The 25,486-nt window shown below is 48.2% G+C and overlaps 1 protein-coding gene across 2 annotated transcripts in view; it reads right to left on the bottom strand.

Moving 5' to 3' along the window:
• LOC135391321 (uncharacterized) overlaps positions 1–25,486 on the bottom strand; it is a 350,713-nt gene that overhangs the window by 107,426 nt on the left and 217,801 nt on the right. For both annotated transcript variants that reach the window (XM_064621554.1, XM_064621555.1), the window contains exon 4: positions 24,826–24,906. In XM_064621554.1, the coding sequence (XP_064477624.1) occupies positions 24,826–24,906 (81 nt within the window). The remainder of the gene's footprint in view (positions 1–24,825; positions 24,907–25,486) is intronic.

The following is a 25,486-nucleotide window of genomic DNA, read 5'->3' as shown; positions in this document are numbered from 1 at the left end:
CCTGCATTAGCGGCGTCAAATGAGCCCCCTACGCACAATGTTAATCTTTGCAGAAAGCCGCTTCAGCTGCGCACTTCGGTCCCGAGCACGCTGTTGACCTAACGATTGGAAAAGGGTACGTGCCCAACCCTTGAAGACCTCCCAAGCCGTTGGAGAAGGAACAGACGTTGAGACGTACTCTGCTATCCTGGATCTGGCCTCCGCCACAACAGCATCATCGTGAAGCAGAGCTGTGTCCAACCTCCAGCGCACTGCCTGGCCAGTTTGAAAGGACGTCGTGTTTATAGACAGCAGAACCGCGCTGTGGTCACTCACACGGATACCAAATTGATTTGGGGATGGCAGTCCAGAATAAATGGTCCAAAATGCGCGGGGACGAGATTGTTTCCGTCTAGACTGGCATACTGCTTGAATGTGGCCCTTTTTGCCGCACTTGAAACAAGTCGCAAGGCGAAACTTGCAATCCTGACTGTTGTGACCTTCGTCTCGACAACGATAACACCTACCCGCTTGACGTTGTATTCCGTTACGTTGCGTATCATCACGGAGCCTCTGTAAGTCTTGTTTGGCGTGGTTTCCCTGTGGCATTCGGAAGCATTTTTGCTGGCTTGTTCGAGGGAAAGCGCTTTTCCCAGCGCCCGTTTGAAAGTCAGCGATTCATCTTCTGCAAATAAACATCGTTGAATGTCCATTCGTAGCAATCCCGTTACGAGACGGTCTCTTAACACGTCTTGTAAATTACTTCCAAATTTACAACAACAACATATACGCGTATATTGTTGTAAATTTGGAAGTAATTTACAAGACGTGTATTTACAAGTTTGCGATAAGTGTGTCAATGCTGCAGCAAATTCCGAATTGTCTCATCCTCACGCTGTTTTCTAACGTGAAATTTCGCTCTTTCTGCTATCACCGACGGCAGTGGTGACAGCTGCGTACGTAAAGCACTTTTTAAGTCCTCTAGAGTTTTCGATGCTGGGCTATCTGGCGCTATACCAAGTCCTGAAGCAGTCGATAAGTCTTAGGACCGATGAATGTAATAAATGCATTCACCTCTAATTCCTGGGGAATTTTGTTTACTTTGAAGTAGCTTGAAATACGTTGCTCATAGCTCTTCCAGTCGTCTACTGACTCGTCAAAAGCTTCAATACTGCCAAGCGTTGACGTACCTGTGGCCATAACGTTGCACAAAGGAAACATTTCCTGTTGTCGTTCCGTATCGTCTTCACTTTTAGTATCCATGGGTTCAAGAATGCTTGACAGAGCAGTCGTTTACGTTGCCAGGTGTGTCGGATCCCATCCTCGTCGCCATAGGTGTAGTGTATGTCCATTAAACACGGAGACTGGATGGCACACAAATTGGGTTCTTTATTCCGTAACGTACACACCTGGCCGCTACACGAACTCTTATTTGATACGAAGAAAGAACAGATGCACTTTGGGTGCTACTTTTATACCCCTGAAGGGGGGCGTTACTTCACGGCTTATCTTGTTTACACAATCCCAAACGCTCGTGAACGTTCTATTTAAGAGATGAGTACATATCAAGTAATATCCGAAAACTTTACGCCGACGAAGGCATACCTTGAGCTTGAGGGAACGATAACACACGAAGAAGTAGACAAGACGAGGCTCAAGAGGTTTTGAGCCTCGTCTTGTCTACTTCTTCGTGTGTTATCGTTCCCTCAAGCTCAAGGTATGCCTTCGTCGAATCTTCACCAGCTCGCTTGCCTGCTCACCCTTATTTCAACTTTACGCAGTCAGTCCGAAATGCCAGGAGGAAATTGATTGCATTTGGGCACACGCAAGGGCAGCCTTTCCGCCTTCACTTTAACAAATTACTAATCGGAAACAAATGCTATACAGCTTTGATGAGGCAGCAAACGAAGTCCGCGATGTCCAGTCTATGCGCTCACATTCTTCTCTGGCCGCTGATGCAGAAGGGAACAGTACTTCTCCCGCCATTGTGTAGCAACCGCAGCGTTCTGAGCTCATTTCTCCACTGTGCATTCCTATGTCCGTTCTGTTCTCGAACATCCGTAGCATTCTTCCTACGCAGGATGAATTACAGTCCTTACTAGCTATAACCGAAACTGACATCATTGCGTTAACTGAAACTTGGCTGACATCAAATGTACAGAGTTCTGAAGTCTTGCCTAACTTTACAGTGTATCGCCATGATCGTGTTGGCAGGCGTGGCGGCGGTGTTCTGCTCGGTGTTAAAAGTGCAATATGTTCGCGTCCCAATACTGTGCCTGGTGGCATTGAAATGGTTTGGTGTATGCTTGGCCCACAACATGTGAAGGTACTAGTCGGTGTATATGTTACCGAGCCCCCGATGGCAGCTGCTTTGTCACTAAACTCCACGATGCACTATCATTTGTCCGGCGCAGTTTACCTGCGCATAAAGTTGTTCTCCTTGGTGATTTTAATTATCCGGATATTGTCTGGAGTAACGTTTACCAACCCAAAGCTCTTAACTCATATAGCTCTGAGTTCTGTGGATTGTGCTTAACGTTTGACCTCAAACAACTGGTTACTGAACCAACATGCATTTGCGAATCACGTGAGAGTATTCTTGACCTCATGCTTACAACATCACCACAGTTATTTTCTTCACTTACATTTCTCGATGGTCTTAGTGATCACAGGATTATACACAGTTTTATAAACGTCCCTCGAGCTGAACACAAATCTAGAAGCATCGAAATAAAAAAAACTATAACAGAGGCAACTACGATGTCATAAACCGGGAACTCTGTAACTTTCTGGGGAGTCTTTCTGAGGTATGTCACACTCGTTCTGTCGAGGAAAACTGGTCAGCGTTTAAGGCTTAACCGAGCGTTATGTGCCGTTATTACTATTGGATCATGTGAAAGTGCTCTGTGGGACACGCGCCAATTAAAGCGCTTAGCAAATAAGAAGCTATAAGAAGAAGCAAATATGAAGAAAACGAGCCTATCGAAAAGCTAGGACGCACTGTAGTATAGCTTCTTGGGATGCGTACAAGATAGCTTCGAGCGAATATATGAGAGCTACGAAGGAAGCACAGGAAACTTTCTTGAAATCCACCCTTCCTGCCCTTCTGAATAGTAACCCCCAAAATTTTTAAAATTATCAATCCCGCTCACGACTATGTAATTCAACGGAAAAATGACTCTGGTGATGATGTTCCTGCCGATGAAAGCGCCGCCACCCTCAATAGCTATTTCGCCTCAGTGTTTGTTGTTGAAACCACCTTGCCCCTTACTTCACCTGATCCTGTAAGCGATATAACGATGTCACCTATTTCCATTTTTCCGGCTGGCATTGTAAAGCTCATAGAGTCCCTGAAGTCATCTTCATCACCTGGCCTTGACATGATTAACTTCAAAATACTCAAAAAGGCCCCGGCATACTTCTAGTCATACCGTATCCGGTATCCCTTATCTTTAACCAATGTCTACAAGTTGGGGAGGTTCCAATGGATTGGCGCCAAGCGAAAGTCATTCCCATTCCAAAGAGCGGACATCTTTCTGTTCCCTCAAACTTCATACCCATCTCACTGACCAGCATCCCATGCAAGCTGTTGGAGCATGTCGTTCACTCTCATATTGCCAAGCACCTCGAACGCATTAACTTCTTTTCGGAATACCAGCATGGTTTCAGAAAGGGGTTCTCTTGTGAAACCCAGTTGGTCGAGTTTGTCCATGACATTCAAATGTCACTTGACAACAGGGATTGTACAGACGCGATCTTTTTGGATTTTGCAAAAGCCTTTGACACCGTTCCCCACTCTCGACTTCTATACAAACTTGCGTCACTAAACATCGACCCTGCGGCCCTCAACTTTATCGTGCACTTTTATCACGCAAAAGACAGGCGGTTTTTGCTAATGATACCTCGTCAGAGTTTCTCCCTGTCTCATCAGACATACCTGGCCTGTGGGACGCCAAGTGGCGCCAATGCACGCAGTTGTGCAACTTTTTAAGTCATGTGCTTCTTGACACCATCTGAACTCTCTCTGTCCCGGCTACTGTCCTACGGGCAGGATGCATTGGGCAGTATGCATTGAGGACAATGCTGTATTTGGTCTACGGGCTTTTGAACTCTGGTCTCATTAACTGACTTACTCAGTACAATGGAAGACGCCCATGAAGATTCCCACGTTGCTGAACATGCGGCCACGTTCAACGCGCTAACTGCGTCAAAAGCACAGCCAGCAATTACGCCCATTTCATTAACCACGCGTTCACAGGCACAAGCTCCAGTGTTATTTAATGCATCGAATGGGGCGACTGCACAATGCAATACATTGGTGAAACCGGACAACAAATGAACAGCTGCTTTACCGACCACAGAACTGACACCTTCAACAAACTCCCCGAAGCAGTTGCCGAACATTTTAACGTCCCTGGGCCAATTTTCACTTCATTAAACTATACATACAGGAAACAGGGTTCAAATGTACACGCGACAGGCGTGATGGGGAGTCATATCTCATGTCCAAGTTCAATACAAATCACCCATCTGAAATTAACAAGTTACAAGGCACTCTAGAGACGCTTCCCAAATAAAACTCCTTTTCAGACCTTTCTTTTTTTATTGTTATTATTGTTATTTTTCTCCAGCTTATTTGATAGCAAGGCTGTTATTCCTTGCATGACCACTGCTTCCTTGATCTATTGTATGACACAATTATGAAGACCTACCGATTTAAAGGGACTATCGCATCCGGAAATCTCTGTGCATGTGAAACCTATATGGTAATGTTTGTCGTTGCTTCACCCTCAACTTTTGGCCAAGTTTCTCTCCCGAAGACGGCCCACACATTAAATAAACTAGTTTTTAAAATAAATCCACACCCACTCTGCAGCTCTGCACGCACCAGCGATCGTAACACCGTTATGACGTCAGCCCAGCACACGAATGGAAGGGCAGTGCAGGCGATTGTCTCCGAGGTCGTCTGCTTCCCGTTCGCACCGCAATATACTAATTGAAAAGACCTCGGTAAACACGCCGACTTTCGCTTACAAAGTTTGAGTTCTGAGGCGACCACGTTGCGTGGAACACAGTGTTACGCGCCTGGCTGTACGAACATGTCCGACGCTAACCAGAAACAACATTCCGCGAGCCGATCACAGACTCTCCGTAAACAGCAGACGCCGTCCCAGTGATATATGTAGTCCCCCTACACCCCCCTAACCCCCCCCTCACCACAAAAAATCTGTCAATGTTCCGTCGGAGAGCATAAAAGTACGTGGGAGTATCCTGTATGTTGTGACGTCACTCTATAATCGATCCCTTTCCATACCAGACTGTACGCGGTACAGACCCATATCATACTACAGGCAGAACAAAAATCACGTGCTCGGAGAGGACTCCTCATGTCGCCACAGAGAAAGGGAGCTACCGGTGCTGCGCGCCACCCCCTTCCATCGCGTCACCCGGTGCGGACCGCACTCCCCGCACCCCCCTAGGGACGTCACTGCCCGGAGCGGCCACTAAACAGCGAAAAGCAACTTTGGAGCGTTACACTGCTTGCTCGATGATGCCGCTTCCTGTTGTCTGCTCATGCAGTGCACAGACGGAGGACACGTTGGCTTAGTTTGAACCTATAACAACGTTGGAAGAGACGACGGCGATTGTGAAGACTTCCTTGTAACAGCGAATGAAATGGCAAAGATGAGAATTTGTAACAGACTCCGTAGGAGCTATTCATACTATGACGACTGCTGCATGGCGTGAAGAAGTCTGCATTAAAGCACCGCACTTCCCGCGAATAACCGCCGATATCCGCGTGGAAGTTATCCACTAATACAAAAGCATGACAACAGTTATAAAAATATTACAGTTTACTGAAATCGGAGCACAGAGTAACATAGTAAGTCCGTGTTTTGCTTCTGAGCCCACACTTGGAAGGTCGTCCTGCCGCCGCTCAACATGAAGTAGCGTCACGGAAAATCTCAAGCACCCGAGCGCTTGTCGTCTGCTTCCATGCACGGAAATGAAACTGGAGCGCGATAAGCGGCTCGGAGTCTCACACTCGCGGGTGCGCGAGTGGCGCTTGTGTTGCGTTAAGTGAGTTGAGTCTGAAACACTCGCACCTCGGGGTGCCTACTTAACGCGCCCACTGATTCGTCTTGTCCAAGTGACGTTTTCCCCGATTTCCAGGGAGGGAAACACAGACGATTTCAGGAAATCTCAGTGCTCCTTGCACACACATTGCATCCTGGGAGATTACTGAATTGAGGAAGGGAGAACTGTTCTTCACGTTTCGTTTTCGCTTACCTTGATACCTCGTGGACAATCGTCCGAGGGAGGAGAAACGGAAAGAGTTTGGAGACCTTCTCCTCCTTTGTTATGAGCAAGTTCCCATTGTTCAAAACGGCGCTAAGCTCTCTGGGATTTTCTAAAGTCGTCTATTCCGGAATACCCTCAACGTCCGTTGTCTGCTCTTGCCATGCGTTACATCAAACTGCACAGGAACAACTCCACTAATTGGCGTCGGATTTCGACGTTAATACTAGCGATGAACGCGGAGTAAAACGGCAGTATAGTTTCGGAATCGACCGCGGCTGATGTGATACAATGTTTAAAAAAATATTGCATGCTTCAGAAACTTTCCCACACAGCCACTAACCTCCTTCTTCCCAATCAGCTTTGCAGTATGAATGTATTCATTCACAGCGACTACTTTCGCACCACCCCAACAGAGCGTCTCAAGGACGCAGCATGTTCGCCTCAATTGTCAAAGCATACACTGTACTTGGATTTTTGCCGTCCTGGCATACTGTTGACGTACAAAACCCAATTAGCCCTTTCACACGTGGATGCTAACACTTTAAATGCCATGCCAATGACGAGGACGATGCCCAGAAGAAGAAGAGTTTCTGTTGGAAATATCGGCGGCTCTCGTCCTGAAGGTACTTCCCTTAACATTTTCTTACCCGTTCGCTGGATATCCTTTTTCACAACTAGTTATGCGCATGCGCTGCGGCGCCGATGTCCTTGGGGGAGCCGGACAAGGTTATTTCCGCATTCAATAGATGGCGCTCGATAGGGCCGACGGGAACAGACGGGAGTGGGAACCAGTGTTCAAGACAGATGTTAATCATCTATACTAGCCACGTGGGTTTGTTTTTGCACGCGCCGGGGGTGGTTTGCTGCAGAGCCGCTAGGAGACGACGCGTATGTGAACAAGGTCCATTGGTCCCTATTTGTTCTTTGGTACAAAATCTTGGACGTCTTGAGCTGCATTTGTTTAGCTTTTTCTTTGTTTTCGCGTTGTTCTTTTGCTTTCTGTTGGTGTCCTAGGGTAGTATGTCCCGACAAAGTCGAGAAAAGCATCGCCATATTTTTGCTTCTTCAATCAATGAATGCGAGTGCCAGATGCCCTTGCATTAGTTGATTTTTTGTAATCGGAAAGACGCGGAATAGGCAATTTTTAGTGCGAAAATCGCAATGACTGCGGATATCTTTGTTTTTGTTTTTTGTAAACCATTGAAAACGAGCGGTATATAAAAAGGTTTTGACTCTTGTTATTTGCATTGGCATAACGAGAGAAGCTTGGTATACATTGCAGAACAGCAATTTCAGTTGGTTGTCCACCCACGCGAGGAAATATCGACCTCTTCGTTATGCTGTTACAGGCAATAATCTCAGCAAGAATTCAGTCACCAGATGCGCGCAAATAGCGTGCTTCAATTACGTGTAGCATATGCTTCTTTCGTGCATCGAATGTTATCTAACCGTTCAGTTAAAGTTTTTGTGGGGCAACTCAACTTGATTTAAGTGCTCCTAACGAAATGACGAAGACTTAGTGAAAGCTCATTCTGTGAGCCCTCCACCTCTTGGTGAACTGACATTGCGCACGAAAAAAAAAAAAAAAAACACGCCAATTTATGCAACAAAGGGTTAGGCTCACAAAGTGCTCAGAAGGTGATTAGTCTTTTCCCAGAGTCGTGGAGCAGCTAGATGCACCGTTGCGGACTTACCCCTCCGTTTTCTCCTCTTTTTGTTTTTCTACTTGGTTCTCTCCTTTCCAAAGGCAAACATGAATCACCGGACAGAACCAGTCCCCTCCCTTTACCCGTGACATCAGTCGTGCCGCCGCCAGGGAACAAAGCCCGGGCCTGCAAATGCCAAGTTCATTTCCTGCCCTAAAAAGACAGAAAGAAAAGCCCTCTTCGTCCCGTCGTAAAGGCTGCGCATTTTTCCGCGCCTTTCGTGCCAAACGGAAAAGGGTTTTCTTTCAAAGCCTTTTCGTCGTGAAGCCAAACGAGGGCGCGGGCTGGTGTCCTTGAACGCTTTGTCTCAAAAAGAACAAATTGCCCAAATTCGAGGCACTTTACTAAGCCAGTCTGTAGGGCTCCCTCACGAAGTGCCTCCACAAATGCGCTCAACCGAGTGTTGAAGTATTTACTTCAAGAAAGGAAAAATGCTTCACAACCCCTTCATTTTCGCGCTGCAGAAGTTGAATTGTAGCGATCATGTGTGTGATCTACGTGCTTTAGTAAGCTGAAGAGCGTCATTTCCCGCGTGTAGGCATAGTAAACTGGTTATAGCGCGTCAAAACTACGGGCGCAACTGCAGACAGATTGCAAAGCGTTGCCTTGTAAGCTTAGCTTTGCAAGAGAGACATATATTACGAAAGAGGCACGATGATGGAGGTGTCGGTGCAAACCTTTCTCAGCTACACCGCCGATTTGAGTAGTAAGTGAATATTGTTCGTCCGCATCTTCATCCTCATCCTTTGTCATCTTCATCCTAATGTCTTTGTCGATGTGCCTGAAACGAAGCAAGATGTTGCTCTCGCTGCTGTAGAGTCTCGGTGCTGGAGACGTTCTCCTCGCTGCACCTTGGCGCGTTTTCTCTTCTGCTCCATCTTGTATTGTACAGTGAAAGCCGTTTTCTTTGTCATTCCATGATCACCTGTCGTAGTAAAACATCGCAAACATAACCAGTGTTGTACGATGGCAGTGTACAGTGTGTGCTTCTGTTGTACTCTCCAACCCAGACAGGCAAGCCATGTCCTGTGACGACAATGACAACGGATGCTCGAGAAGGCGGAACTCAAGAAATGCGCCACTGGCCAGCAGCTCTGTTCTGGATGCGAAGCAGCACGACTAACCGTTAAATGGTCTAACCCACTGGCCTGTCTCAATTCCGATGGTGGAACATTCTTGATTGGCGCAGTCGACAGGATGCCAGTAGGGTCTGCGCTGGGAACTGCACATCCAGAATTGGCGACTATCATGTCCAATCCGAGAGTTAGGCAGTGAATCTTAGGCCATTGTCTCGGTCTGATCGTCTTCAGGACAGTATATCCTTCGTCTACGTCTGCCGGCGCTGATTTTCTCACCTGACTGCAGTCTTCGTGTGGATAATGTATCTCAGGAGCGGGGAATGATTTTCTCTGGGAGAACCACTGCTATGGGTAGGACGCGAGAGGTGGTAGATGCGGCCACAGAGTCGAGAGCCAGGGATGTTATGGTCAGATGGATAGCTACTAACCGGATTTCGTTTCGATCAGAGTGACGCAGGACATTCGATGAGCTAGAGAAAAGGACTCGAACCAGACGTTCCAAAATTCCAAAATCAGTTTTTCTTCCTCGTCGTTCACGAGTTACAACACTAAAAAAACAAAGCAACACTCTTGAAAGGTCCAAACAACCTCGTCGTCTTTCAGTACATGAAAATCTAAATCAAGCACGGTTCGCGCTGCAGGTCTCATTCCGCAACATCCTCCCCCCCCGGAATGGGCGTCACTAGCACATTGGAGATGATCCTCGAATGGGTACAGCTGCTGTACAGGTCGTCTTGTGATGTTGCCTGATGGCAGCTTGACGGAACATGACCTGTTCTCTCCATCTCTTCCTCTATGAAACTTCACAATCCGTGCTGTTTTCCAAACTTGCCTCGGTGTTCGTTCTTCATGAACGAGTACAAGATCGCCTTCCTTCATGGAATGAGAAGGCGTGGTACGTGATACATGGGCCGATCGCAACTCCCAGAGATAGTCCTTGTGCCAACGTTTCCAAAAGTGGTCAGCTATCTTTTGCTGGTGCACCCACCTTCGCCAAAGCGCTTCTGTAGTTGATCTGGTTGGGTCTTGTTGTTTCGAAGATGGCAAGGCAATGAAGGAAGGGAGTTGCCTCAGGACAGAAGCCGCCGATATTTCGAACAGAAGAACAGAACAGAACAGAAGAACAGAATGAAGCGTTTTCCAACTAGGAGCTGCGCTGGCGTCAGAGCAGTAGGCTCGTTGGGTGAGGAATGCAAGTACGTGATGGGCCGTGAGTTTACTGCTGCTTCGGCTTCCTCTAGCACCGTTTCCATTTCTTCGATCGTCAACGACTGCTTTCCGATGACTCTTCGTAGAGCATGTTTAAGGGTCCGAACGAGTCTCTCCCAAAACCCGCCCCACCACGGTGCTCTTTCCGGCATGAACCTCCAGCTGATCATAGTTGTGGCCATATAATTCTGCACGTCGTCTTGCCGTATTAGACTCCCTAACTTCTGGATATCTTTCGCGGCCCTCTTAAATGTCAAGGCGTTATCTGAGTACATCACCGAGGGTATTCCACGACGGGACACAAATCTCCTGAATGCAAGAAGAAATGCGTTGGCTCCGAGGTTGCTGATTAGTTCGAAATGTACCGCCCTGGTAACGGCACAAGTAAACAATGAGATATAAGATCTCTTTGATCCGTCATCGGTTTTTACAAAAATTGGGCCGACAAAATCTACTCCTGCCACTTCAAACGGAAGAATGGGGGTTACTCGCTCTGCAGGTAACGGAGCAGTAGGTGCTCTGGCTGGCTGAAGTCGGAAGCGTTTGCACGTTGGGCAGCGGAAGATCACAGTCTTTACAAATTGTCTAGCATGGGGAATCCACCATTTCTCCCTAAGGTCGTTCATGGTGTCCTGGAGTCCTCCGTGTAGGGTGCGGTGGAGCGAAGCAGACGCTATAAGGTGTGCCAGACGGTGTTCCTTCGAAATGATGATGGGATGTTTGACTTGTTCTACTTCATCCGCATAGTGAAGCCGACCCTTAAGCCGGAGAACACCAGTTGCATCCAGAAACGGCTGCAAATTTGCGATCTTCGAGTTCTTGGGAAATTCCAGCTTCTCCCTCAGTGCATAAACCTCATCTGGATACGTTGCGGCCTGCGAAGTACGTACCCAGTACGTTTCCGCATGAAGTAGTTCGTCTGCAGACAAGGGACCCGTGAGCCGTTCTTCATGATGCCGGCAATTTGTGATGAATCGAAGAATCCAGGCAGTCGTTCGCAAAACACGGGAATACTTGCCGAACGCATCCAAATCAAGAAGTGGCGACCATTGTTGCAACGCCACTTGCAGTAATGCCTGACATTGTAGGCGTTCCTCATCCGTTCGTGGATCCTGTTCGACGAAATCGTTCGGCCAGCACACGCAGTCTCCGGCTAGCCACTTAGGCCCATGCCACCAACTTTGACTGCTAATCAGTTTTAGCGCAGTAATGCCTCTTGTCAAGTGGTCGGCTGGGTTTTCGGTCCCAGGGCAGTGTGCCCAATGCGATATTTCGGTGAGACGTTGGATTTCTTTTACTCGATTGCTGACGAACACTTTCCATTCGGTTGGCCGGCGTCGTATCCACCACAATGCGATCATGGAGTCGGTCCACATAAAATAGTCGAACTGTAATTTATACAGTGTCCTTTGCAGGTAAGTGAGCATTCTCGCTCCGATAAGCATTCCCATAAGCTCTAGTCTTGGAAGAGAGAACTGCTTGATAGGTGCTAGACGAGTTTTTGAGAGTATTAAATGCGTTGAAATCTCGCCCTTTGTGTTTGCGGTTCTCAGGTAAGCCACTGCCCCGTAACCAAGAGGACTGGCATCACAAAATATATGCATTTGAAACGCAGATGCATTCGCTGGAACGACGCAACGGGGAATCTCTAGTGCTGATAATGTAGATAGTTCATTACACCATTCGATCCACTTCTGCTGAGCATCACATGGGATATCTTCGTCCCATCCAACCTTTTTCTTCCATAGGTCTTGAAACATGGATCGGGCCCTTAACGTAAATGGATTGAGGAATCCCAAAAGGTCAAACAGTCTTGCGGTGCCTTGGAGTATGTTCCTTTTGGTTACTGGTGAAGTTGCCACAAACGTTTTCACGGCTTCTAAATTAGGCATCAAGCTGTCAGTTTCAGTATTCCAAGGAATTCCGAGTACCTTCTGATGTATCGACTCGTCAGTCTCACCCTTTTCGAACACAGACTTTAACCGGGGTTCATTCGATGCCCATTTCCTGAGGCGCATTCCAGCCTGTTCAATGACTGCCAAAGCCTGACGATGCATCCTCGTGGCTTCTTCAACGTTATCAGCTCCTGTTACCAAGTCGTCCATGTAAAATGAGGATAACAAATCGCTTGCGGTGTCCCCTAGATCGTCAGTGATGTGACGAAAGTGGTGATGCAGCGTTGCAGCCAGGAGGAAAGGACTCGCGGTCGTTCCGAAGGGAACCCGACTCATCCTGAGAACGCACAGCTCGTTAGACGTCATCTCACGAAAGGGCACGTCGCGGTACCAAAGATATCGTAGCGCATCACGATCTCTCTCGTGGACCATGATCCGGAGGAAAGCTTTCTCGATATCCGCTATCATAGCGATCTGATGCATCCTAAACCTGATTAGAATATCCTGCATGTCCGCTTGAAGCTTTGGTCCAGCTTCCAGGTGGTCATTTAAAGATGTACTTCCAGGACCATGCGACGACGCGTCGAACACTACACGCAACTTGGTTGTTGTAGATGCTTCGCGGAAAACTTCTCTGTGTGGCATGTAGAAAACCCGAGTGTTCTGTTCTTGGTTGGATACGGGAACTTCTTCTGCGTATCCACTGAGAATATATCCACGTATAACTTTGTCGTACTCTTCGATCAAATGTCTGTCTTTGTTCAGTCGGAACACAAGTTTCTTCAGCCTAGTTTTAGCTATCTCGAAGTTGTCGTTCAACGGCGAATCTGTCTGTTTCCACGGGAGCTGAACCTCGTACCTGCCATCCCTCATCTTCAGTGTTTTCTCGAACTCTTCGAGAACGGCATGACCTTCGGCCGACGGAGATTCATCTTCGTGGACGATTCCAACTCCTTCCAGGCTGCAAAATCGTTCTAAAAGCTGGTCACAGCGCAGGTCCTCAGAAAGTGTACTCACACGAAGCACAGATACATAGTTGCAGGCCTGCCTTGCGATCAGCGAACGTTCGGTAGTCGGACCCTGAAACGTCCATCCTAGTTTGGAGTTGATGGCAACGATTTCATCGTTTGCCCCGTAACGTTGGATCTCTCCTTTCAGCAATTTCCACATTTGATCCGACCCAATAAGGACCGAAATTCCCTTCACTTGCGGTATGCCTGGGAACGATACAACGTCAGCAACATGTTCTCCAGCTTCCTGAAGTAGAATCAAGTGACGGTCATCTGCTGAAGCTGATGGAAAATCATGGCACAGAACTGGCATTTCGATTGCTTCCATAGTTATTACCTCCTCGGCATACTGGCTTCGTATCTGGGGCTCCACTATTCGTCGCCTCTCTGGTTTCCTCCCCATATCACTGGAAAATGTGCTTATTGAGAGTTCCTCCTCTCTCAGGACGGGCAAGTTCAAGCTGCGAACAAGATCCTCTCGCACAAAGGTACTTTGACTACCGCTGTCAAATAATCCTCGAATGTATGCGCACTTCTTGTCGGCGACCACCCAAGCCCGGAAAGTCTGTAGCAAAACCGTGGAACGTGAAGTGGCTGAGGACGTGGCGATCACTGCGCTGCGGGTTTGCGTTTTAGGGCTAGTTGACTGGGCTGGGTTGTACTCCGGGTCACACATGGAGGTTACGTGTCTACCTTTGCATTTATCGCATTTGACACGTCTCACACACTGGTTCGTCATATGTCCCACCCAGGTGCATCGGAAACATCTTCGCTAAGATTTGAGCTTCTCTTTTCGGGCACTCAGATTCATATCAGAAGAGCATCGTTCAGTCGTATGCGCCGAAGAGCCGCAAAAGATGCACTTAGCCGGCTCAGAACCCGTTTGGAGTACTAGCCCTCTGGGACGGCTCATCTGACTCCCTCTTCGTTTCACAACTCCTCCATCCTGGCTAGATATTCCCGCCTTTTCTCTGCTTTCAACTTCGTTCTGGAGAAAATCGAGAGATCCTCTAACTGCCTTTCGGAGTTTTCGAGGTGTGCTGGTTGTTGCTGTTTCCTACGATGGTAGTCCAAAACCATGTCCTGTGGCAACGCGTTCAGGAGAATGTCGTTCATCATCGCTGCGTAACTTCCAGCAGTAATTCCGAGAGATTTTAATCCTCGCATACTAGACTGGGTCTGATCATACATCTTCCTCAGTCCACCAGTATCGTGCGAAGAGCGAATATGGGAAAGTTGACGCAGACGGGAGAAATACTCGTGTTCTATCTTCTGTCTATCACCAAAACGTTTTTTCAGCAACTCCAATGCATCATCATAGCAAGCTTCCGTGGCCTGGAGTCCCTCAATCGCAGCAGACGCCCGTCCAACGAGAAGAGATCTCAGGTACTGGAATTTCTCGATCTTGGAAAGGGTAGCGTTTTCATGTATGCTGCTTAAGTATTGCTCCCAGAAGCTTGGCCACAGCGTGGGCTCGCCATTGAACTTTTGGAGCTGGAGCTTTGGTAACTTAATTCCAGATCTCGTTGACTCCCTCAAGGACTGAGTGTTCCTCTCAGTTTGCGATGTCATGGTCTGCAAAGCAGGAGCTTCAACTTGTCGAAGTTTGTAGTTCAATTTTGAGACTACTGTGCTTACTTCCTCTTGGTATCCAAAGCAGCTGTCATACTCCTGTTGAAGATCTTCGATTGGAATGAGCGTCTCCAACTGGGTGTCGACGTCTTTCAAGTCGGTACTGCAAATGGTGAGGCGATCTAGTAGAACGGTGAGCTCCTTAGCGCTGGCGGTCTCAGATGAAAGAAGAGCTTTGCTTTCGTTGATGATTCGAGTGGTCCTCCCTCGCAGTACAGTCCTTTTCGCTTTCAAGCGATCCATCCTCCTCGATCGTCCGGAATTACCTTCCCGGGTTTCGGCACCAATATGTTATGGTCAGATGGATAGCTACTAACCGGATTTCGTTTCGATCAGAGTGACGCAGGACATTCGATGAGCTAGAGAAAAGGACTCGAACCAGACGTTCCAAAATTCCAAAATCAGTTTTTCTTCCTCGTCGTTCACGAGTTACAACACTAAAAAAACAAAGCAACACTCTTGAAAGGTCCAAACAACCTCGTCGTCTTTCAGTACATGAAAATCTAAATCAAGCACGGTTCGCGCTGCAGGTCTCATTCCGCAACAGGGAGATAGATACTGAGATCCATTGACTACTTGTGGAGCTGCAAAGTTTGAGGGCAGAGAAAGCTTTCTGGGTGCAATTGGGACATTGACATGTGGACATGTTAGAGGTGCTGAAAGAGTTAGAACTTGAGGACGTTGAACCGATAGTCGTTAAATAATGTAGTAGGGCTAATGAGAGAGTACTGTTTCAAGCGCTGTTTTTCATTCGTGGAGGAGAAGCGGGAGAGCGCGTCCCCTGGGAACGAGTTGGAAAGCAGGATCGCCGGAACGTAGATAACGACTTGCGTATGAAGTTCAGGTCGGATGATCCTTACGACTACGGATCTCGTAACACTTCGGAGGCGTCAGTCTGTGCAAACTCTAAGGACACACGTTGCGACCGAATTGTAAACAATTTAGGTCGCTCGAGTGAACGGCATGTAGGGCCACCTCGTACTCATCAAGTGACCGAAGTTACGTTGCCACGGATAGAGATACCGCTTAATACACTAGGAGAGCAATCCGGATGCACAGGCGCGGCTTTAGTTCGCGGTGAATGTGCGCAGTCGAAGCAGTTTTCTGATGCCATCGCTGTACAGCACTGGAGCAGTGGTGGAGTTCGCTTGCAGGACGAGAACAATGCGCTATTTGATGTTTACGTCGCTATCGATGTTGCGATAAATAGTGGCCTAGAGAAGCTGGAACCTGAGCATGGTTATAGGGAAGCACCACGGAATGCTAACAAATCGGCAAGAGACACTAGCGACGCGGTACTGCTTGGCGACTTGCGTGGTGAGATCTGATATATATCGGATGTATTTGACAGTAACGTCAGGCCTGGTTCTAAGGTATGTGAGGAACGCGGTTCTGGACACATGTAGGCATCACCCGGGAGATGTCTTGTGGCTTAGTAGGGGCAGGAAAACAGTCGTTGTTGGCACAGCTTCGGTAGCTATCGTCTGCTGTTCGACACACAAGACTGAAAGATTTGCGTGTTTGAGCGTGCGGCATTCTCGATCCTGTAGGCACTTGGATGTTTGGACGCTGGGGTAAGAATAACCTGGCAGTCGTGTGCGAGTTTGTAGGTAAGTTTTCGTGTCTGGGTTTTCGTAAAAGGATGTAAGGTTAGTTCGTGTTCTGGATGTTTTCCGGTCGGTCTTCAGTTGCGGGCTGTGAGTTTAGCGCTGCGGGCTGTGAGTTAGTTTAAGATTTGTACGGATTTGGAGTTAAGGCACTTTGATTGGCCGTCTCATGCTGATTCTCCCTGGAATGTATCGGTTGAGGCCTGATTCTTCCCTGAGTCACCACCATGCAGTCTCTGTCTATCTGTCTCGTCAACGTAACACCTGCTCAGGACACAAGCCTGACGATGGGAGCTCAGACTCGAGGACGGGAAAGAGTCAGGCCAGCCATGTCCCGTGACGAGGATGACAAAGGACGCTCGAGGAGGCGGAGCTCGATTGATGCACCCCCGCCGGCAGTTCTGTTCTGGATGCGAAGCAGCACGATTAAATCGTTAAATCGTCTAACACTCTGGCCCTCTGTGCCGCTGGCAGTGAGCCCGCCAGTAACTTCGCAGACTGCCCATCGCGCCGACGCTCTGCGCCCCGCTGCCACGCGCACAGGCGGCTCCACTGCGGTACATGTGGCGCGGTCTATTGCTGCTCAGCGCTACTATCCATTTTTCGTTCGCACCACACAGAAAATCCAAATCCATAGGGTACAATAAGAGCGCTATCGCATTAGACAGCGTGTGTTCAGCCCAAGCATGTCTCGGATGCAACGATGGACTGACTTCGTGGTATGACGTTCTGGTTTGAATAAATGGAATTAGAAACGAATTGTAGTCGTTTACTCCGTTTTATTACATGAGCAAGTTTCGTTACGTCAAATAAAGTGTAAGGGAATGTAACATAAACCACACTGTTCGAGCAACATGGCGGTCCACACCGACATGTCGCAGATGTCGCCGTCCATGCGAACGCAGGACGTGACAAGTCATGACGCGAAACTGTGCTGTGTCTCGTTCCTCAGTATCGCCCAAATACGTACAACTCGGAACACATTATGAACATGAGCGATATCATAGCACAAAAAATACGGAAAGTGCAGGAACGTCAATGGCACCAGCAGTGCTGTCTGGGTGTCTTTTCCCTGGTTTTCCCGCACAGACACTAAGGCGAATATCGGCACAGTTCTTAATGAAGTCGGCCCAAGACACATAGTATACCCTGAGCAGCACGCTGCAAAATCGGTAGGCAAATTCGGTAGGCTATCATTCAGTTGAAGTACGCAACTCTGCGTTGTGAGGCTTGTGTTGTGTTTGTCCTTCTGTGTTTAATTGCCTCATCCACAAGAACGCTACAGCGTTCCGTAACAACACTGCAACCACAGTCTAGTCAGCGTGGGACCGACTACAGTTAATTTATTAGAGCAGGTAATTAACACCAGGTAACTTCTTCTCTCCTACACTCCCTATTTTGAATGCGAAGCTTTCTTTAGCTACTAACACCCAAAGAGTGGTAAGTGTTCTGGCCTCGTAACAAAACTAGGAACGCGCGGTGTGTGTAAACGGAGCTGCAGTACGTACCTCTTCACAATCGCACCCGATTGCGTGCGGCGCAAGGAGCTATACCGACGCCGCGCGTTCACGGAGCGGTGGTACGCACTCGTTCACATTCGCACCGAGACCAATGCAAAACCGATTTTTAAGTAGCGCGCTGCAGTGGCGCTGACGTTAATGATAGCGTCGTAAACCGTTTATAATAAAACGTTTATAAAACCCGATCTTGCAGCACTCGTTGTGTCAGATGAGATGGGGCCTCGCAAGCGGCCACCACCCCCAGAAGAGTAGCTTCTCCATCGGAAATGGCGCACCGCGACGGGACAAGACAAGGTCTGTGCGTCGCTTCAATGTACCGTTCTAGCTCATGAGAGAAACTCTTATCCTCAACCCAATGTTGAAACACAACGGCAACAAGGCCGGCAATAATGCAAAGCTGTTCAACAGTGTCGCATCGGTCCTTGTATTCATAGTGATCTGCGTCGTGAGTTGTGATGTGACTATCTGGCATCGTAACAAAATCTGGCCTCTTCTTGTACGTGACGTCGTGAGTCTTCGCGCCCGATGCTTCGCATATTGTAGACAACCAGCGAAGTGGTTTCTGCATTTTTTTCCCGATCCAATACAACCAAACCCACGTTTCTACCATCTTCAATGATTTTCAGAAGTAATGGCGAGAGGGTAAACACAGCGCTCTCTGTCGACGCATGGCAGGCAGGTCCTCTCACACTTTCACTATGTCGAAAGGTCTGTCCGTTATCTCCAAGCCTACTTGCTGCTCCTGTCGGTTCGTACGAAAGCGATGCACTCTGTAAGAATACATTCTAAACTTTCTGTCACGCCATGGGTCGAGCATACCAGCAATACTGCGAAATGAAGTCAAGCGAGCCGGCTGACGCGTGCGAGGCGTCAGGGTGAAAGGACAGCGACGTACCGAGACCAGTAGCAAAGCGCATTGCTAATTGGAGTGTCGCTGGTGATGGCCGGAGTGCCATCACTAAGTAGGTGGAGCCCTGGAGAAGAGTGCGAGACCACGGCGTACCGCGACCGGTACGGGAGTTTTGCCTGGTCGGAAGAGGCGAGCGTGACTTCCCATTACGAATCCTTGGTGGAATTGACGTGCTCGGTTGCCCACAAGGCGGGCCCTAGCACCATCGTCTGCTTCCTGAGCAGGCGTGCGGATCGTGATGAGCGATGGCGTTGGTCGTTGTGAAATTTGTGACCATGACACGCTGAATTATCTACCGAACTATGGTCTTCGTACCACGCCTGGGTCATTAAATGTAGAACAGGTGTTCCTCTACGTGAGTCCTGCTCGGCGACGATGCATGGAATGTCCCGGAGCCAGATGTGCACTCCAGGACGTTTGCGATGGAACTAGCTCGCTTGTTCCATGGCGCATGGTAGTAGTGGGGCAGCGAATAGGAATAGCAAGCCGACCTACGGTCAGGCTGACCTTTCCGGAATAAACGTATACCCCCCCCCGGCCCCCTTCCCCTGGGGCGTCATCGTAATCCACTGGTCGCCACAACTACCCTGAACAAATACTTGTTGATCATTTCACTATCAGAAGATTTGCAACAGGAAGCTTTTCGAGTGTCCCTACTTAATTCACCGTCCGCTGCAAGGCTGCAAGTAAGATGTGACCGAGGAACCGCTCTCGTATGCCTTATTCATAAGTGCTGCCATATCGTGGCGGCGACCGTCGGCGGCGCCTTGTTTGAGCGGTCGTGCAATGTGCGACTTCCTGTAGCGAGACCAGCAGTACAGTCGGCATCCTTGAGATTCGAGCTTCTTAGGATGGCAGGCGAGCAGGAAGGATGGACAGCTGAGCTCACGAAGTTGCCGTTTGTTGAGGACCACTTAGTTATTGTCTTCTACAACGAGCAAACAGGGTTGGACATGCGCTCGGCGTAGCCGCAACTTCATGACAGAATCCCACGTCGAGTTGCGCACTTTTAGGACTCTGTCGCTTTTGGACATATGAATACTTAACATCTTGCCCTAAGTTTAGAAAAGGGTGCTGTGATACGGTGTGTTACGCAGTTACGTAGCGGGTCCCTATGTGCGCCTTTGTGTAACATGGAGTGGCGATGTTCAGAGATAATCTTACTACGGAGACGCATGCATAGCTGCTGGGTCTGTTCAGTAACTGAGTAAAAGTACCTCTGCACCTCTAACTACACATATTTTGTATAGTCGAGTAAAATATCACATACACTTTCAAGTATGTACTCGCACATGTAGCTCAACTGAGACACCCAACAAACGGTGAACGGAGATATACTTCTTGAAATGGAAGTCAAGTGGGGCAGGCTGAATGTTCACACTAAGAAAGAGGAACAGCCCCCTTCTTGGAGACACAGAAAACCAGGCTTTCTGTGATTATGTGACTATTTCCTCGCGTGTTGTGTCGTTTTTCTTAATGATTCAAACGCAACAGCACACGCAGAAGGAGCACGTTGCTTTTGCTCAGAAGTCAATCCGACTACTGCTCTAAGCAATCCTATTCATTGCCAACGTATCTTATTTCGAGGGGCCTTCAAGTCAAACCGGGACTTTCTGTCTCCTGAGTGTACGAATGGCTCCCGCTACTTCTTTTTCATCATTTTCACACGCAGCAGGCCTCCGCGTTCACCACATAGCCCGCCATAGTCCATGCAAAGTAGAAGACACGTGCTAGACAAGATGGCCGACAACGAGGTGAGCGCGCACATCGAACAGCGAATTGTCATGAAGTTTCTCGTGAATGAAGGCGTAAAGTCATCTGAAATTCACAGAAGACTTCAGGCTCAGTATGGCCACGATACACTTAGCCGCAGCAAAGCGTTTGAGTGGTGCAAACGGTTCCGAGACGGCCATACATCAGTGCAGGACGATCCCCGCCGGGGCGGCTCAGAGCCCAGTGTCAGAGTTCCTGAGAACATCCAACTTGTGGATCGCCTGATCCTCAAGGACCGACGGATAACATGTCTCGAACTGGCTCGAAAGACGGACCTTTCTGTGGGAACGTTGAACACTATCATTCATGAACACGTCCAGTTTCGGAAAGCCGGGCCTCATCACCAAAGGAGTCCTCCTCCTACAGGACAATTCACGGCCGCATACTGCGCATCTCACGACACGCACCTTACAGGAACATGGCTGGGAGTTGCTGCCACATCACCCTTACAGTCCAAACCGGGACTTTCTGTCTCCTGAGTGTACAAATGGCTCCCGCTACTTCTTTTTCATCATTTTCACACGCAGCAGGCCTCCGCGTTCACCACATAGCCCGCCATAGTCCATGCAAAGTAGAAGACACGTGCTAGACAAGATGGCCGACAACGACGTGAGCGCGCACATCGAACAGCGAATTGTCATGAAGTTTCTCGTGAATGAAGGCGTAAAGTCATCTGAAATTCACAGAAGACTTCAGGCTCAGTATGGCCACGATACACTTAGCCGCAGCAAAGCGTTTGAGTGGTGCAAACGGTTCCGAGACGGCCATACATCAGTGCAGGACGATCCCGGCCGGGGCGGCTCAGAGCCCAGTGTCAGAGTTCCTGAGAACATCCAACTTGTGGATCGCCTGATCCTCAAGGACCGACGGATAACATGTCTCGAACTGGCTCGAAAGACGGACCTTTCTGTGGGAACGTTGAACACTATCATTCATGAACACGTCCAGTTTCGGAAAGCCGGGCCTCATCACCAAAGGAGTCCTCCTCCTACAGGACAATTCACGGCCGCATACCGCGCATCTCACGACACGCACCTTTCAGGAACATGGCTGGGAGTTGCTGCCACATCACCCTTACAGTCCAGACCTCGCCCCCAGTTATTTCCATCTCTTCGGGCCACTGAAGGTGTTCGTTGGGGGCCGTCACTTCAGCTGCGATGACGAGGTCAAGAATGCGGTCCGATCATGGCTGCTATACGCGTCGGTAAGGATTTCTACGCTGCTGGCATCCAAGCCCCCGTGAAACGCTGGGACAAGTGCATTAGTGCAGCTGGAGATTACGTTGAAAAATAAAACTAATTTTGCTAAAAATGAAAAGTCCCGGTTTGACTTGAACGCCCCTCGTATGATACCACACATCCGCTTTCCAGTAAATTTAATACTATTCATGTAACTCGATTATATGACTGTTGGCTGGCAATTACATACACAAAAGCAATAAGCTCAAACATCACTGCATTCTTAAATACACCCACACTTAGCACCAGAAACCCTCACTATACTCACCCTCACTAACACTGCGACAGCCACTCAAATTCGATATTCCGTTCACAAGAACTAATTACGGTAACCAAATGCTTGCATACCGGGGTCCAGTGCTAATAAACACACTCTTACACAGAAATATCAACCCCGAGACCGCGCACCCCCGCGCACTCAAACAACATTTTATGTAATGGATAGCGGTTGTACCATTTCCCACTTATTTTTGCTACCACGTATGCTATTCTGACTATACTGTTGCATGTAATGTTTCCCCTTTTTCTAACAGCTATGTAATAGACCTCTCCCTGTTTGAAAACAAATGACGTCATAGTGTTCATCAGCGCCACTAATTTTGTAGAGTTGAACTACGCTCGAAGCTATGGGCGAACAGGGTCGCGTCCGAAAGCCACGGTCTTGAGTGGATTACGATGGTCCCTGCGGTGAAGGGACACGACGCGACCTTCAGTCGACCTTCAGTCGCGACCAGAAGGGACGCGACCTTCGGTCCTACTTTTCTTCCAATAGGAGGCAGCGCGAACAAGTGCCCATTCGTGGAACCCAGCCCTCCCCTTCCGATTTGTTTCGGTTTCAGTATGTCTACCAACGTCGTTTCTCGGGTAGAGGTCTATTGATGTCAGTATTTGTGTTTAAGTTTAGTTTATGGTGTAATACATAGTACATAGTTATGTGGTAGTCATAGTCATTGGCGTGCATTTGTTTATTTAGCATATGTGCTTAAGTTATTCGAATGTGCATTAGTAATTCTAGAGATCTAGTCTATTTTTATGTTATACTTATTGTATGCTGTACGGAGGCCGGTCCCTCGTCAAGTTGTACTTTACAGCTTTTTGTCCGTGCCTCCACACCTGATTGGTGAAAATAAAATGAATTGAATTGAAAAAAAAATCTGGTGTGTTGTACTTGATATCTGCTTGGTACACCACTCCTTTTTAAAAGTAATTATAGCAACCCAAACGGACATGCACCACTAAGAGAGACAGTGCACAAGGCTAATTTTGCAATGATTCTTTAAATGAAGGTGTCGCAGCACGCTTCCACCGGAAATTCAACACTTCCGCACATAAATGGAGTCCTCTGTAGCTAGCGTGCGAAGCACAGACCAACTTCTGAAAGACGCTGCCGTCCCGTGATACGCGAAACAACCGTGATCTAAGCATGTTCTTTTTCATTTTTCAGATCATTCAGAGGCAATAACAGCGAACTGAAGACTTGCTCTATCGTTATTGGGGCCAACATTAGAGAGTTTTAGTATATAGTAGGCTATGGCCTTTGCATACGTAAATGGTAGCGTTGGTGGTTCTGCGCACTGCGCGAAGCTCTCTTTCTGTTATGGGCGTGCGCCGAACTATCAACGCTATCCCTTACGTACGCAAATGCGATAGCGTACAGTATACTAAAACTCTCTATTGCCCTTTTGTGTGCACAGCAGCACTGAACAGTGATGAGGCATTGCCGATGCGGGATGCCGCGCTGTTTGCGATTGGCGATGTGGCGATAACCGAAACCACCGGCAGCTATAGTCAAACATTGCGCATAAACGTCTCCGTCTCCGTGCACACATGACGCGCACTTATCAATAAGGAGTATTACCAATCTTGTTGCACAAATGCGTTGTATGAGATAGCTGTCCGTGTGCAACTCAGTTACTAACCTTGCCGACGTTACTTGCCGACGCTTCGATTCTAGTCCGCAAACGCTGAAGAATATATTGGATAGACTGGGGCCATCACCCCTTAAGCGTTGAGGAGGTACGGGGCAGTTGGTCAAAGCTGCACCGCTGCCGACCAGCGATGTCTGCCCTGGCGCGCTATCTCAGGAGCATGCGGGCTGAAGTCATCTTTTAAGACGAGCTCGCGGCCAGACATAAGACTCACTTCACTGCGTGACGTAATAGCGATGCAGTGGCGCTGCTGTCCTGTTTTGTGGGCAAACATCGCGAGATCATCCAGTCACTGGGTGTTTCCGGTCGTTACTAAAGGCATGCCGCAAAGTGGTGTAGCTATTAGATGTCCTGCGCGGTACAGAAAGGCCAAATACGCCGTACGCACTATGCGGTTTCCTACTACCTTTTGCCCAACAGCGACGTCCGCTCTATGCGCATGCGCAGATGCGCCCTCTTGTTTACAAATAGAAGTGAGGGGGGGATGTGTTTAATGCAAAGTAAAAAAAAAAGACAAGGTAAAGGTATATAGAAGTGGGTCTATACAGTGCTCAGGTTTCTCGGGAACCAAGCGACATGGAGCAGCTGGTCGCTGTGCTTCAATATTTTTTCCGTTCTGTATTTGTATATCTATATGTATCTATCAGTTACTTATGTAATATAATAACTGAGGTCATCGGCATCGGAGCATGGGTAGTTGTCTGGAACACGGAACGCGAGCGGTTTACGATATGCTCGGTTATATATGCTCGCCCGTGCACTTGGAGTAAACGGTTTGCTGTGGATTCAACGAACCTATTCTTGTTGGCTCGGCTTGGCTGGCTTGTTGAACACTACATGGTGGGAGCAACTTACGTATCAGAGATAATGCGATATAGATACACAAAATGAACTCTAAAGACAGAAAAGTGCTTTGAGCTTCTTAAGAGAAGCTCAACTGAGAAAGCACTTCAAAGCCAAGTGGAAAGCCAAGTGAAAAAAAAAAAAAAAAAACAACTACAAGAAAACACCCGGTAAAGTGAAAGTGAATACATACCCCGAAACAAGGAATGTAGATGGGCGTCCACGTTAAGCCTCCGACACGCCTCTTCTAGTGTGCCGTATTCATCACAAAAAGCTGCAAGAGATGAAATATGTGTCAGGCATGCTAATTAACGCCTTACTTTCATCGTCTGTAACATTAATTAATGTACAACTCCAATAAAAATACCTCGTTCTAACGATTGCATGGTGGTTAGAACTGTGCAAAGCGACGACGAGCGCGGAACAAGCAGCAGAAGTAAACAACGGGAATTGGACGAGACAGACCACAGTTGGGAACGACACAGACACAGACCTGAGGCGCCAGGAAATTAACGGATTCAACCGACTCAGGGAAAAGAGGTGCTGACGCCAAACTGGTTGAATTCGGTAGCAGCAGAAGGATATCGAAAACGGGATTCGTGTGCATCTAATAAGAATTTTCGGTACACCATACTAACTATACCGACTCCATCATTGAAGGCAACCGGAAGGATGAAAAGTCGAGTCAAACCAGTTCACTAACACATGCAAAGGTCTGCTATATAGGGACAGTTTGCTCTCCAAGCATCAATTCGTAAACTACAATTCCTACGGGTAGCTCATTTCCTAATTTAATTCCTGCTTTGCGTTTCGTTTACGTTTACGTTTACGTGTGCGTTCGTGGTGATGAAAGT

This window comes from Ornithodoros turicata, chromosome 4 (assembly GCF_037126465.1).
Source record: "Ornithodoros turicata isolate Travis chromosome 4, ASM3712646v1, whole genome shotgun sequence".
Classification (NCBI taxonomy): Eukaryota; Metazoa; Arthropoda; class Arachnida; order Ixodida; family Argasidae; genus Ornithodoros; species Ornithodoros turicata.
Note: the sequence above shows the minus strand (reverse complement) of the source record. Positions and strands in the feature narration are given on the sequence as shown.